The following is a 15,808-nucleotide window of genomic DNA, read 5'->3' as shown; positions in this document are numbered from 1 at the left end:
CTTACACACAACCAAGGTGAGCTGCTAACTGCCCAACTGAGCATGCCAACTCCATGCACTGGGTGGACTCCCGCCTGGAGAAAACAGGAGGTATTGGATCTCCTGGGCCTGCGGGGAGAAGAGGCGGTGCAAGCAAAGCTACAGACCAGCTTTGGAAACATGGACATCGATAAAAAGATTGCACGAGGAATGCAGGCAAAGGGGTATGACAGGGATCAGCAGCAGTGCCGTGTGAAAGCGAAGGAACTGTGGCAGGCATACCACGAGGCCAACAAACAATCTGGTGCTGAGCTGCAGACCTACCACCTTAACAACAAGCTACATGGTATACTTGGCAGAGATCCCACCAGCACCCTGCAAACCACTGAAGGCCTTGCCACACGGATCGGACCACTGTACCTGTCGCGGCTGAGAATTCTTCGTCAGGTCTGACAGGGGGGCAGCTATGGACACGAAGTCTGGTACAAAGCGGCGATAGTACCTGGCCAGTCCCAAAAATGGTGCACCTGCTTCTTTGTTTTGGGTGTGGGTGTATCCATAAGGGCTTGCACCTTATTGATTTGGGGGCGCAATTTCCCTCCCCCTACGATGTACCCGAGGTAGGTCACCTCTTCCTGTCCGAGATGGCATTTCACCGGGTTGGCCGTGAGTCCGGCTGCTCTGAGAGCCTGGAGGACCCCCGTGAGGTGTCTGAGGTGGTCCTTCCAGTTGTTACTGTAGACCACAATGTTGTCTATATACGCCGCTGCGTATCGGTTGTGAGGTAGCAAGAGCTTATTCATCAGCCGCTGAAAAGTTGCTGCGGCCCCGTGTAACCCGAACGGCATAGTTACAGAGTGGAAGAGACCGAATGGTGTTGGGAAGGCCGTTTTTTCCCGGGAATTTGGTGTAAGGGGGATTTGCCAGTACCCTTTGGTTAAATCTAGGGTTGACAGATACCTCGCTCCCCCGAGTCTTTCTAGGAGTTCTTCCACCCGTGACATTGGGTACGCGTCGAACCGTGAGATAGCGTTCACCTTCCGGAAATCGATACAGAATCGGGGGGGGGGGTCCCGTCGGGTTTTGGGACCAGAACGATTGGACTGTGCCATTCACTCTTCGACTCCTCGACCACGCCCATCTCCAGCATCGTATCCAATTCCTGTCGTACTGTGGCCCACATCTTCCGGGGCAACGGTCGATGGCTGTCTCTCACCTTCTGGACGGGCGTCGTCGTGATATGATGGCTCATAAGATTGGTTCATCCCGGGCATGTTGATAGCACGTCAGGGAAATTCTTTATGAGCTGCGATATTTGTTCCCGCTGTGCTGTGGTGAGGCCGGTCCCCAGTGTAGCTGGCCTTGGGTCTAGAGGTTCCTCGGCTAGCAGTCCCAGTTCAGGGTCTGGGGGCGATGGAATGATGAATAAGGCCTCTCTGGCCTTCCATGCCTTCAAAAAAGATTCACGTGGTATGTCAGAGTGTCCCTCCGGTGTCCGGGTAACCAGACTTCATAATCTACAGGCCCGACCCGTTGGATCACCTCATAAGGCCCCTGCCACTTGGCCAGGAGCTTTGAGTCGGCCGAGGGCAACAAGAGCAACACCCGGTCCCCAGGGTCAAAACTCCGTACCTTAGCGCCTCTGTTATATACCCGTTCCTGTGTCTCTTGGGCCCTCAGCAGATTCTCCCGGGCGAAAGTTCCCAAGGCTTGGAGCCGTTCTCGGAGGCGTAGCACATACCGAGTGGTCCCGAGTACTCGCGACTCCTGTGCCTCCCAGTCTTCTCTCAGGAGGTCCAGGATTCCTCGGGGCTGCCTGCCATACAAAAGTTCGAAGGGTGAGAACCCGGTTGATGCTTGGGGTACCTCCCTCATGGCGAGCAGCAGGGCTGGGAATAGTGTGTCCCAATGACTGGGGTCTTCCTCCACGAACTTCCTCAACATGGACTTCAGGTTACCATTAAAACGCTCCACTAGACCGTCTGTTTGTGATGATACACCGACGTTCGGAGGGTCCATATATTCAGGAGGCGGCACAGCTCAGCTATCAGTTTCGAGGATACGTTAGTCCCCTGGTCAGTCAGGATCTCCGCGGGTATCCCAACCCTAGTGAAGACCTTCACGAGTTCGGCGGCAATCACCGGCGACGTGGCTGCTCGGAGGGGAACAGCCTCGGGGTAACGTGTCGCGTAGTCCACGATCACTAAAATAAATCTGTTCCCTGTCTTCTTTCTAAGGGTCCAACCAAGTCCATTCCGATGCGTTCGAAGGGTACACCGACCACAGGCAGGGGTATTAACAGGGCTCGGGGTACACCCTTTGGTCCGGCCCGCTGGCATTCCGGGCACGACGCGCAATACTCCCGGACCTCTTGGTGAATGCCGGGCCAAAAAAACGGCGGGCCACCCTCTGAAGGGTCTTTTCCCGTCCCAGATGTCCTGCCCATGGGTTTGCGTGCACTAACTGTAGGAGGCCTTGTCGCAACCTCCGGGGAACCAACAACTGACGAAGCGGCTCCGGTGTTCGTGGTTCCTGAACCACGCGATATAGGCGGTCCCGCTGGACCTCAAACCAAGGCCCCTGTGGAGGTCTCGTAGGTGCGTCCTCTTCAGGGCCAGGAACGGTGGCCTGCTCCCAGGCCCTACTCAGAGTCGGGTCTTCTCTCTGCTCCCTCACGAAGTCAATGTCCCACTCCTGCTCTGTCTGCGCGTCTTCCACGGAGGGATGTCGGGTGTTAGCAGGCACCCTCCCCGCCGTAGACGTCCCTTCCCCGGGGTCTGCCTCCGGTGTGTGTCCGAGCAGTCCCCTTCCGGGAGACGTAGCCCCTTCCATTTGTGAAGCGGGTGGTTGATACTGCAGGAGGATCTCCCGAAATTCTGGCCAGTCTCGTCCCAGGACTAAGGGCCATGCCCACGTGGAGGACTTCCTCCCGCTGGCCAATCCCGATCCTCACCCAGGCTGTGGGGTAAGGGCAGATGTCCCCATGGACACATTGTAGGTGTATCTTTCCCCCCCCCCCGAGAGTCTAAGATCCGGGACCAGCCCCTCCCGTAAGAGGGTCTGACTGCATCCCGAGTCCACAAGAGCATCCCCTCTACTCGCACAGAGATCACTAATTTTCCCGGCCCCCTTTTCCAGGCTCGGTGTCCGGCCACCCACATTTGCCCATAGTTGCAATCCATGAAGGGGCAGTCCCGCCGAAAATGTCCCTTGTCTGCACCCCCAACAGTGATTCTGGCCTTCCGAGGGTCCAAGGCCTTCCTTTGATGGGCTCCGCCCCCCTTGCAGGGGCCGTTCCCTTCTAATCGGAGTCCTCGGAACTCTGTGCCTGGGTTCAGGCCTGGGAGGCTTAGTGGGTGTGGAGCGGGTGTTGGAGACAGATTCCCGAGCCTCCGTGCCCCGAGGGCTTCCCTTGTCTGGCCCATCTCTCCTGCTCGGGTTTCCGGACCTCCATGAGGGTGCCTCGGCTCCTTCGGCTGCCAAGTAGTCCTCCATCAGGCCCACGGCTGCTGACAGGGTCGCCGGCCGGTGACGTTGCACCCATGCTTTCCCTCCTGCCGGGAGGATCTGCGTGAACTGTTCAACCGCCACCATCTCCGCCACCTGAGGCCCAGTCAAGCCTTCTGGCTCCAACCATCTCCAACAGTGATCCCGTACCCATTGGGCCACGGCCCGAGGTTGAGCCCCAGGAGGATACTGCTCTTTACGTAGGCGCTGGCGGTACATCTCAGGGCTAATGCCGGTCTGGTCTAAAATGGCCACTTTCACCCGGGGGTACTCCAAGGCCTCTCGGGGATCAAGGTTACGGTAGGCCGTCTGTGCCTGTCCCGTCAAATGAGGGGCTAGCATGGTGGCCCAGTGCTCTGGGGGCCCAGTGCTCTGGGGGCCACCGAGCAGCGGTGACGACTCGTTCGAATGTGACCAGGAATGCCTTGGGGTCATCGCCTGGTCCCATCTTAGTAAGGCGAACTGGCAGCCCCACTGGAGCCTCTCCCGATCCTGTCAGTGTAGGGGCTGGAGCTCCCGGCGGGCGCAGTAGAGTTGCCACTTGTTGGACTAGGCGTTCCTGTTGTAACTGTTGCTGGGCAGCCAGCTCTCGAAGGAGTTGCTGCTGTTGTTCCTGGTGCTGGGTCATCTGTAACTGCTGCTGGCTGGCCATCTGCTGCATCATGTGAGCCTGCTGCTGTCGCTGTTGGGCCACCTGCTCTTGCTGGTTCTCCAGCAACCACTTTAGAAGCTTCTCTGTATCCATCTTAGATGGCGGTGGGGCTCCCATCGTCTAGATTCCTTACACTGGACCTTTCAGCAGGTCCCGGGCGATGCCCACATTCTCCACCACGTGTGACGGTCCACGCTCCTGGGGTCAGGGCAGCGTGGACTATCAGTCACAGTCCATAAAGCAGCCCTTCAGTGCAGGGCAGCGCGGCCTAGCGGCCAGAGGCTATAGCGCCCCCCCCCCTCCCCGTGGTGCAGGGCAGCACGGCCTAGCGGCCAGAGGCTATAGTGCTGGGGTGTGGCTGCCCCGGTAGGAGGGCCCGGGCCCACCCGACTCCACCGGGCCCCGACCCAGCGCCCTAACAGTGGCGTAGCTGCTTGCCACTGACTCAGCGGGGGGGTCCTGCCGAAACACGCTGAGTTTCCCTGGGTGGGAGGTACCACTCCGACACCCTCCCTGGGTCACTTCCTACCTGAGTCTGTGATGAGGTTTCCCCATGAGACGTCGATTCCCCTGTGCTCGGCAGGTCCAGTCATCTCCAGGGTCTCCTCCAGTTGCTGGGGTGCAGGCGGGCCGTGGACGGCTGCGATTCCCGGCGCATTCAGAGGCTGTGGCTGGCCCTCCGCAGGAGCTTCTCTGGCAGGTCCTTCCCCTGTGGCCTCCAGCCCAGAATGAGCCAGTCTCCCTCCCTTTATACTGCTAGAGCACTTGGAGCATGCCCAGTCTTGCCAGGGAGGCGGGACTTCCGCTGTCAACACCTGGGGCTTAACCCTGTCTGGGTTAGTGTGGGGTAAGCCGACCCCATCACAGGGACCTTGGGTAAGCATATGCATGCATTTTCCCTTACACTGTTTAAATTGAAAGATGGCATCTGGTCCATCCTTAAGGTATCATGAGGGGTCAAGAGACAGCAGTACAAAAAACAGATAGAATTTGGTATCTGCAGGATTATGGGGAGAGAAATGGGGATGCAGCATTCAGAGCAGTTTATGTACATAGAGATGTCCCTTTTATCCTCCCGAGAAATCTTGATGAAACGTTCATGGAGATACTCTGCAATCCTTTCCTGAATGTTTCTAGGGATGGCTGCCTTATTTCTTCCTCCATGGTAGAATTGAACTGGAAAAGACAGGACTGGAACAAATTGGAGGAGAGGAGGCAGAAGGGTCAAGGATAGTGGGAACTAGCAGAAGAATCTGTGCCTACTAGAGAATTATTCCAGGCTCTGGAGAGGAGCAAACCCAAGATTCCCTGAGTCTCACCATTCCATTGTTGTCAACAAATAACTGAAACCAATAGGTATCGTTCATCTCTCATCCTGCTCTACCGCTGGTCCATATAGAATATAACAATCTAGGACTGCTAGCTCAAGTGGTCTATGCAGTGGATTTAAAGGTTTCTACCCTGCTGATGAACCATCAATGTCAATATGATGCCACATGATTACATTTTTTGTTTGCTTTTTAAAAGACGTAGGAAGTTGCACACAAAAAAGCTACATTAAAAGATTAAATGCCAGAATTAAAATGGCCTGTGCAACCTTAATCCAGCCTTCTTGTGCATAAGTATTATGATAGTCTTTAATTACATAACGTACTATTTTTTCCATTCAGTGCAGTGGACCTACTCTGGAGATAAACCAGGGTTATGCAGTGAAGAAGACTGTTGTCTGTAGGACTCCTGTTTCATTTGTTGCAGAAACTGGAAGATGTGTAGTCAAGAGAAAGGAAGACTTGTGATTACAGCAATTGAATGCTGCCCTGGAGAACTGGATTCTATTCCTGCTTCTGCCACATTGTAGACAATGTTTTAAGTTGATGTAACTTACATCGCTCAAGGGGTGAGTTACATCAACTTAAGTGGTAGGGTAGACAAGCCCTAAGTCTTCACTAATGTACATATTGTACAATTACTCCTGGGGGAATTCTGCACCACTGCACAATGCAGAATTTTGCAGAAATTAATGTTGCGTGCACAGAATTTCCTTTCTCCCACAGAAATGGGTTGCAGTGCTTCTGGCCACCACTAGGGGCCACTGGACACAGCAGAGCCCAGCTTGCACATAGAAGACACTGCCAGAGGAGTGGGGGGGACGGGAGGGAGCTAGAGTGTTCCCGGCTGCTACAGTTCCCCACGTGCCCTGAGGCAAGGAGACAGCAGGGATCCGGCGTCAGGCTGTTTCTCCCTATGGATCTCTGGTCTCTGGAGGGGAGGGGAGGTAGGTGTATTGGCTGGAGGGAGAACTGTGGCTGGACTCTGGGGGGAGGGGTTGTGGGTGACTGGCCCCCCAGCTGGCCTCTGGGGGGAAAGAGGGCAGAGAAACAGGAACTGGGTGGTCATAAGGGTTTCTTTAACTCTGTACTCCTGGGGGAATTTTTGTGTGTGTGTCTGTATTTTTACAGACATACTTGCTGACAGGTATTTTGAAATAAATTACCAAAATAATTGAAACTAGTGTGATTATGTAATGTTAACTTGACAAATAACATTTGCAGAATTTTAAAATATTGTGGGCAGAAATTTTTAATTTTTTGGTGCAGAATGCCTCCAGGAATATACAATGAAGAGATAACAGTGCTGAAGAATAAATATTTTCCAATAGCCTGAACTTTTACCTGACATGTCCATTTTCCCCTTTTGCTCAGTAGGACTACTGACATATGAAAGTGTTTGCAGGATCAGGGCTTTAATAGGTAACATAATACAATTTAGCAAGACAGTTTGTGGATATAAGACTAGTTGGATCCATTTGAATTATAACACATATACACAAGGGCGGCGAGTTGTATGGGCCCATGGTGCCCGGGCTCCAGCAATATTCAGGGCCCAGGGGGCCCAGCTCCACCACTGTTTGGGGCTGGGACTCTCCCCCGGCCACGCCTGCCACCCCCAAGCGCCTCCCCCGAGTGTCCCCCGGCCCCCACACATCTCCTCTGGGTCCCAAAGTGTCCCTGCCTCTCCCCTGCAGCTCCATGCTGACTCTGCTCTTCTGGCTCCCGGCATCAACTGCCGCCACAGGGTCCTAGTGCCCACCATCCACCAGTGGCAGGGCAGGCTGCCTTTACCCTGCCCTTCCACCTCAGACCCTTCCCTTTTCCAGCAGGACCCTCCACCAGCAGGGCCGGCTTTAGGCCGATTCGGCCGATTCCCCTGAATGGGGCCCCGCGCCTAGAGGGCCCCGCGCAGCTGTCCACCCCGCCCCCGGCCCACTTCCCCTGAACGCTCCGCCCACCTTCTCCTCCCCCTCCCCTGCTTCCCGCGAATCAGATGTTCACGGGAAGCCTGAAACAAGCAGCAGGCAGGAGGTAAGCTGGGGTGGGGGGGGCGCGAGGAGAGTTCCAGGGAGGCGCAGTGTGGCCCAGTCCGGCCCTGTCCGAGCGCGCGGCTCCCTCCGGCCTGGCCCCGGCCGAACACCCCCAGCCCCAGCCCGGTCCCGGCCGAGTGGCTCTGGCCCGACCCGGCTCGGGCCCCGTGGCACCAGTCTCGGTCCCGGCTGAGCGGCTCCGGCCCGGACCCAGAACCGGCCGAGCGGCTCCAGCCCGGCTCGGGCCCCGCGGTGCCAGCCCTGGCCAAGTGGCGCCGGCCGGGCCCAAGAGGCTCCGGCCCGGCCCCCCACCCGGCCTGGCCGTGGACCCGGCTGAGCGGCTCTGGCCCCGCTCAGCTCGGGCCCTGCGGCGCCGGCCCCAGCCGAGCGGCACCAGCGCGCACCGAGAGGCTCCGGCCCAGACCCGGACCCGGACCCCGACCCGGCCGAGCGGACCCGGCCCGGACCCCGACCCGGCCGAGCGGGCCCGGCCCCAGGCCCGGACCGAGCGGGCCCGGCCCCAGGCCCGGACCTGGACCCAGCGGGCCCTGGGCCCGGACCGAGCGGACCCGGCCCCAGCGGGTCCTGGACCCAGCCCGGACCGAGCGGACCCGGCCCTGGACCCAGCCCGGACCGAGCGGACCCGGCCCTGGACCCAGCCGAGCGGCTCCAGGCAGCATGGTAAGGGGGCAGGGAGCAGGTGTTGGAAGAGGGCAGGGGAGTTCGGAGGGTTGTGGGGGGGTGGATAGGGGTCGGGGCGGTCAGAAGGCAGGGAACAGGGGGATTTAATGGGGGCAAGGGTCCTGGGGGGGCAGTCAGGAAGGAGCAGGGGTTGGGTTGGGCGGTGGGGGGCAGTCAGGGGCAGGGGTTCCAGGGGCATTCGGGGACAGAGAGAAGGGGTGGTTGGATGGGGCAGGGGTCCCAGTGGGCCATCAGGAATGAGAGGAAGGGTTGGATGGGGCGGCAGGGGGCAGTCAGGGGACAGGGAAGGGGGGGTGGATGGGGCAGGGGTCCCCGGGTGTGTGTGTCAAGAACTTTAGGTAGGCTTAGCATGCATCCGCATACATTACGCAATGTATGTAATATATAATTTTGTTATTATTTATATAGTTATGGAAAGTAAATAATACATGGAAGAAATGAAAGGTGTTTTTTAAGTCATCCCTGTTGGGGCCCCGCCGAAAATGTTCGAATTGGGCCCCGCACTTCCTAAAGCCGGCCCTGTCCACCAGCACCCCCCCCCCCCGCCCCGCCCGCAGGCACCGCTCCTGCCCCATGCTGGGCAAGGGGCAGCCTCATCTCCTACCCCTAGGGAGGCTACAGTGAGGGGCAGCAGAAGGGGAGGAGGCCACACGTGATGGCAGCCCCCACCCCACACCCACCACAGGGGAGGCAAGAGGGCTTCCTGGACCTGAGAGGGGCCCTAGGAGCACGTGCAGTGACAGTGGTGCGGGGCGAGTGTGCTGCCGGGGGTGAGACGGGGCCCCTCCCCCAGAGCTCACTGCTGCCAACGGGGAGAGGGCTGGGGGGAATCCTCCTCTCTGGCCGCAGCCCTGGGGCAGCCTGCCTGCACCCCAAACTCATCCCCAGCCCTGCCCCACCCCAGAGCCCACACCCCCAGCCAGAGCCCTCACCCCCCACACTCCAACCCTCTGCCCTAGCCCTGAGCCTCTCCAATGCCCCAAACTGCTCATCCTGAGCCCCAGAGCCCTCATCCCCCCCACCCTAACCCTCTGCCCTTGCCCTGAGCCCCCTTCTGCATAATGAACCCCTCATCCCCAGCCCCACCCCAACCCTCTGCCCTAGCCCTGAGCCCCCTCCCACAGCCCAAATCCCTCATCCCCAGCCCCACCCCACAACTCTCACCCCTGCACCCCCTCCCATCCCCAAACTCCCTCCCAGAGCCTGCACCCCCTCACCCTTAACACACACCACCTCCTGCCCCCAAACTCCCTCCCAGAGCCTGCACCCTCTCCCTCTGCACCCCCAAACTCCCTCCCAGAGCCTGGACCCCTCACCCCCTCCTGCACTCCCACCCCCTGCCCCAGCCCGGAGTCTGCACCCAGCACCCGAACTCTGTCCCAGAGCCTGCACCCCTACCCCCTTCCCACACACACCCTCATACCCCCAAACTCCCTCCCAGAGCCTGCACCCCTCACCCCCTCCTGCACCCCCACCCCTTGCCCCAGCCTAGAGCCTACACCCAAACTCTGTCCCAGAGCCTGCACCCTTATCCCCTGCTCAAGCCCAGGGCCTGCACCCCAGACCTCCTCCCCCCACCCAACCTCCCTCCCAGAGCCTTAGGCAGGTGGGGGGTGGAGTTTGAGGGGGCGGGTTCTGGGCACCACCAAAATTTCTATAAACCTGCCACCCCTGCATATACACCTCTACCCCGATATAATGCTGTCCTCAGGAGCCAAAAAAATCATACTGTGTTATAGGTGAAACCGCGTTATATCAAACTTGCTTTGATCCGTCGGAGTGCGCAGCCCCGCCACCCCGGAGCACTGCTTTACCACGTTATATCCGGATTCGTGTTATATCGGGGTAGAGGTGTACACTGTATTTTATGTCACATTTTGGCAGCATCTAATGCTATCTTAAGATGTTGATGTATATTTGGCTCTTTTGTGATCTCATGTTTGAAGAATAAGTGTTAGGAAGGAAGTGAAAGGCATTTACAAAGCTGTTTTACAATTCTGAATAAGACTGTTCTTAAAAAGGGAAGATTTCCAAAGGGTACGTCTTCACTTACATCCGGGTCCGGATGTAAGCAATCGATTTTCTGAGTTCGATTTATCGCGTCTGGTTAAGACGCGATAAATCGATCCCGGATCGATCCCGGAAGTGCCCCGGATCGATCCCGGAAGTGCTCGCCTTCGACGCTGGTACTCCAGCTCGGCGAGCGGAGTACGCAGCATCGACGGGGGAGCCTTCCTGCCGCGTCTGGACCGCGGTAACGTCGGACTAAGGTACTTCGAATTCAGCTACGTTATTAACGTAGCTGAATTTGCGTACCTTAGTCCGAAGTGGGGGGGTTAGTGTAGACCAGCCCAAAGACACAGATGGCAGTTAAGAACCCAACTCTCAGTCAGTGGGACTGGAGCACCTAACCCCATTAAGTTTCTCCCCAAGCAATTATGTTACCAGATATTGGGTGAACACTTAAAAAAAGGCTGCATAGCCAACAATACGGTTAATTTATGACACATACAAAATTTTCTCAAAATATTTTAAATCATTCTCTGAAACATTTAACAGGCTTCCCTGAACATCTTAAAATGCTATAAAGTTAACTATTTTGAGCACATGATTACCAACTCTTAACAAATACTAGTGCAGTTTGCATTTTATCACATTACACAATAGCAAGACAATGCTCATTTAAAAAATAAAGACTAAGCTAGTTTGAAAATTCTGCTGAATACTCTAACCCCTTCATTTTATTGGTACTTGTCACTGTCGGAGACAGGATACTGAGCTAGGTGGGCCATTGGTCTGACCCAGTATGGAAGTTCTTATATTTTTATTGAAACAATTTGAGTTCACCTATGTAGGAATAAAGCAATTCATTCTGGAGCCAATAGCACGGACACTCCCTAAATTGGCATAAAAAGAACTACTGCAAAGGAATTCTATACCTTCCTCTACAAGTGCAGCAACATCTTTGTGACGCATCCAACTCTGCCGGCCAAAATTTTAGAGACCCGCACTCTGGTTTCCTGTAATATGAGCACATAACTTACTGCTCGGTTCCATTATAAAACCACACTCCAAAGAAGAAGAAAAAAAATAACTAAGGAGGCTCATCCTCTTGGGTCCCAATCTTGCAATTCAGTGCATACTGGTGGATCCCTGCTCCCCCCGGGGAGCCCCACTAAATTCCTTAAGAGCTGCCCAAGTACATCACATTGCAGGATCAAGACCTAAGGCCCCTCACTCTGCAAACACTTAGACACATGCTTAACTCACATATGAAAAGTTAAGAATATGTGTTTTCAAGATTGGGGTCTCACTTTGACATCACGTAGTGCTAAGGGTGCAAGGTAAAGGAAGGACAAGGCTTACAATATATGCATCTGCTTGGTTGTAGTCTATTGTCTTTTAACAAAGAGATTTCCCAGATGATATACATCAACTAGAGAAAGTGACTAAGGCTCGGTCTGCACTACAGAGACTATAGCAGCACAGCTATGGTGCTGTAACTATGCTGGCAAAACTCCATGGTGTAGATGCCGCCTATCATGATGGAAGGGGTTTTTCTGTCATTGTAGGAACACCCTTGCCCCGAGTGACAGGGTTAGGTCGGCATAGCTATGGCACTCGGGGATGTGGATCATGCACACCTCTGAGTGCCATAGCTACATCGACCTAAATTTTAAGTGTAGACCAGGCCTAAGACAGTAGCATCTGCCTATAACAGTAATGGGATGTTAGCACCTAAAGTAATCAGCACATGAAAATTATCATCTGTTACTGCTAAAGCAAAATAATTCAGCAGTGTGTTAAACAGAAAGGAGATGAGAGTAAAGTGTTGCTGGTCTGAAGTCCCTACTCCCACCAAAAAAAACCCCAACAAACATCCCAGTTACTTGGGACTACACTTCTGTGTAAGGTTACAGTTGATTCAGAAGTGCACGGTCCAAAACTCCATTTTGGTAAAATTGTCTGTGATGCTGGCAGACCCGGTGCCAGCTCATGCCAAGGCCCCAGGCCTAACAGAACACTGTTTAACGCATGGGTGGAAACCAGTCTGGTTTACTTGGGGGTTAGTATAGTAAAAACAGATATTAGTATAATAAAAATGTGTTTAGACTTTATGAAATGCTAGTAGGCTGCATGTATTAATCCTACTTATAATATCTGCATCCATGCTATAAGGTAATACTTATGTGTGTGCTCTATAACTGTAAATTTTTTGTTCTGAAACTCTGGAACTCAACTGGGTGGGGTGGGGAATTAAAAAAAAACAACCCACTTTACTTAATACAAAATGCTGGATTCCTACAGAAGGCGTCCTCTCCTGATCCTCAGGAAGGATTACTGAGTCCAAACGGGCCACTGTAAAACAAAGACTTTGTCAATTGCTCCACCCCTGAAGAGGTTATATGCAGAACCGCTCATCCCATCATCTTGAACTCTATGGAAGGGGGGATTAAAATCCCTTAACAGAAGGAATTGGGGTCTCTTTATGCTATCTGGACTCTGACTGACTAAGATTCCTAAACATAAGCAAGAGATCTCCATGCTGCTTGGCATAGGTCAGCCCTAACGGATACATAGAGCTGCTCATTATATAAACTTATATAACACTTTTAAATCTAAGACTGTATTTCAATTGTGTGTGTACATTTCCTGTTTTAACCTTGTAAATAATTATCTTATTTCTTTTCGTAGTTAATAAATCTTTAGTTAATTTATTACAGGATTGGCTACAGGCACTCTCTTTGATTTGAGATCTGAGTACAACTGATCTGGGGTAAGTGACCTGTCCTTTGGGACTGGAAGTAACCTGAACATAGTCACTTTACACCAGAAATCACAATCTGTCACAGAGTCAAGCTTGCCTGGGTGGCAAGACAGATTGGAATGCCCAAGAGGACTGTCTGTAACTCCCTGTTAAGGCTGTATAGTGCCTGAGGTGTTTACACTTGTTACTGGGCTAGTGAAATCTAAGCAGAGAGCTCACAAACAGGTTGAGGTTTGTGCCCTGCTTCTTAAGAGTCTGCCTGGAGGTTGGTATTCTCACTTATGAGCCACTCCAGGCAGCATAACTTTATCCTCATAAAACACTTCCATCCACAGAATCAAAACAGATAATTCAGTAAAGTCTGTGACTAACATATATGGTAATTTAATAATAAGCACTGAATGGCAATATAATTTTTTACACTGATTCCTAGCTGTCCAGCCTTGAAAAGTTTCAGCAAGTAATCATTTTTGTAATGACATTAAAGCAAAGATGTAATCCATGTCATGGACAAATAATATATTGGGGCTGGATATTTATTCTCTCAAGGATTTACTGAAGAAGCTGACAAGCCAAAATAGAAAAAAAATTATAACTGCCAATGCTGCAACTTCCACCTGGTATTTGGAAAGATAAAAATCAAGTTATGTTCTGTCTCACGTACTATCAGCAGCAAATAAATATTCTGCAGTCAGAACTGAGCTGACAGTTCTGTTCCTGATGTATGAAGCAAAAAGGAATCCAGCTGTCTTTCCACAGCTGCATTTGCTCTGCAGTTTGACAAATGGAATTATTCCTGTTAAGTACATGGCTCAGACACATACAAGAAATAAAATGCCATTTTTCTATGGACACTTTTATGTTAAATACTTTTACTGTGATTCTCAAATACATAAAAAAGTGAAAAGTGGTAGTAAAGTATCAAACAGAAGACAGAAGAAGAGTACAGTATAGGCTGCCTTAAATCAGATTATTAATGGACACTGCTGACTGCAACCATGTGTTACACTAACTGGGTTGCAGGAGCCTGAATATTCTTATTTCCACTCTTTTACATAGAATGGGTAAACTGGCCTTCCTTTCTAGTCATATTATGTTATATAAATTAACTCTAGTCAGAATTTACTTTAAAAAAGTCTGCACAGGAAAAAACAGTACATAGTCAAGTTACATTAGGCGCTAATTTTCTTGGCTTTCTGTCTACAATATTTCAGCAGACAGACTTCCATATTCTTATTCCATTAACATTCTTGTTGATAGATATGGAAGAGACTGGGAAAAAAAACACGAATTTGACTACAGTAAATAAGTCTACATTCCCGTGAGCTTTTAAAAATCAATATAACTTTGCCCTTACTGAAGAGTCCATGCTTTAGAACAGCATGACTCTTACTTAGAGAGACAGTGTGTCAGTATGTGTGTACACTATTACTTTCTAACTGAGGAAATAAACAGAAATTTGGGGAAGCATGTATGGCAAATCACTTTATCTAGTTGAAGCCTATCCAAGCCTTTTCTAGCTTCTTCCAAGCTGTTGCATCACACTAAATGCCATGTCTATATGAGAAGATAAGAAATGCTCTAAAGCCCATTGCTAAATGCCAACAAAACTTGCAAGACACATTTTTTTTTTTTAAAGCTTCAGGGATGGACACCTCACTTCTGAGTCACCTAATCTTTATGCAGTGGTTCATTAATGGCCATTTCAAAATACGTAATCTAATCATAAGCAGTAAATAATTTAAGAGCAAGTCCACAATGACGAAGCTCCAAAGGTAAAGTGCTGCTGTCACCTTTGTGCAAGGAAAGTAGTATACTGCATGCTTAAGTTTAGTACATTGCACTGTATACCCCCATAACCCAGCCAAAATAAGAGCCCTGAAAAACTGCGGGTATCCGCGGACCATGTTTGCGGTTCGCTGATCGGATGCGGATACACATTTTGTATCCGCGCCGGACTCTAGTAATCATCAAAGATATTCAATAAAGGGCTCAACTGCTTGCTCTTACGTGTTTCTAAGTTCAGAAGCTTGCTAGAAAGCGACTATGAGATGGATGTAATTGTTACCTTCTTTGCAAATGTAGTTACCATGGTACATACACTAGAGATAAAGCAGCAGAGTGACAACTCATAAGTGATGTACTTACAGCGCGGGCTGGTGGGTGAAGGGGGTTATAAGCTTTTAATTCTGAGCAAAGGATACTGCTTTTATCGCAAGGCTACAGAGACAGAGGGCTGCAAGGCTGCTGGGGCGGGGGGCCGGCATTTGGAGGCAGAAGGGCTGCACAGCGGCGGGTTTGCAAGGCGCTCCGGAGGAAGGCGGCTGCACGGGTCTCTGTGGCGGGGATGGGCTTTCATGCCGACGGGGGAGGTCTGCATGCACCGCTCGCCTGACTGGTGCCAGGGGCCGGGGCGCGCAGGGGGCCAGGCACCTACCGGGAGGACTCCCCGCTGAAGCTGCCGCCGTCCAGCAGCCGCACCTTGCAGAAGAGGATGCCGTTGACGAAGGGCACGGACGAGAGCTCGTCCAGCTCCAGCTCCACGCGGAACTTGAACTTCTTCTTCTTCATCATCATGAAGGCCATGGGCGGGGGCCGGGGAGCCTCCGGCCGGGCTCTCAGCGCCTCGCCCCGGCCGGCCGCCGCCCGCCTGCCGCGCTCATGGCTGCTGGGACGGGCACGCCCGCCCCCTGCCCACGGTGCTGCCCACCCGGCTCCCAACGGCGCCTCCTACTGCCGCCCGCCCGAGCCGCTTACATGGCAGCCGCCGCCGCCTCCCTTTCAAACCAACCCGCCTCCGCTGTCCGAGGGGAGGGGGCAGCGACGCGCTGCGCCCCAG

At 53.0% G+C, this 15,808-nt stretch overlaps 1 protein-coding gene across 1 annotated transcript in view; it reads right to left on the bottom strand.

The window, feature by feature from the left end:
- EEIG2 (EEIG family member 2) overlaps positions 1–15,555 on the bottom strand; it is a 54,026-nt gene extending 38,471 nt beyond the window's left edge. Inside the window, exon 1 of the mRNA XM_065409867.1 lies at positions 15,407–15,555. Within this exon, the coding sequence (XP_065265939.1) occupies positions 15,407–15,555 (149 nt within the window). The remainder of the gene's footprint in view (positions 1–15,406) is intronic.
- Positions 15,556–15,808: the final 253 nt, after the last annotated feature.

Source organism: Emys orbicularis, chromosome 8 (genome assembly GCF_028017835.1).
Source record: "Emys orbicularis isolate rEmyOrb1 chromosome 8, rEmyOrb1.hap1, whole genome shotgun sequence".
Classification (NCBI taxonomy): domain Eukaryota; kingdom Metazoa; phylum Chordata; order Testudines; family Emydidae; genus Emys; species Emys orbicularis.
The sequence above is the reverse complement of the archived record's forward strand: the minus strand, read 5'-3'. Positions and strand labels throughout refer to the sequence as shown.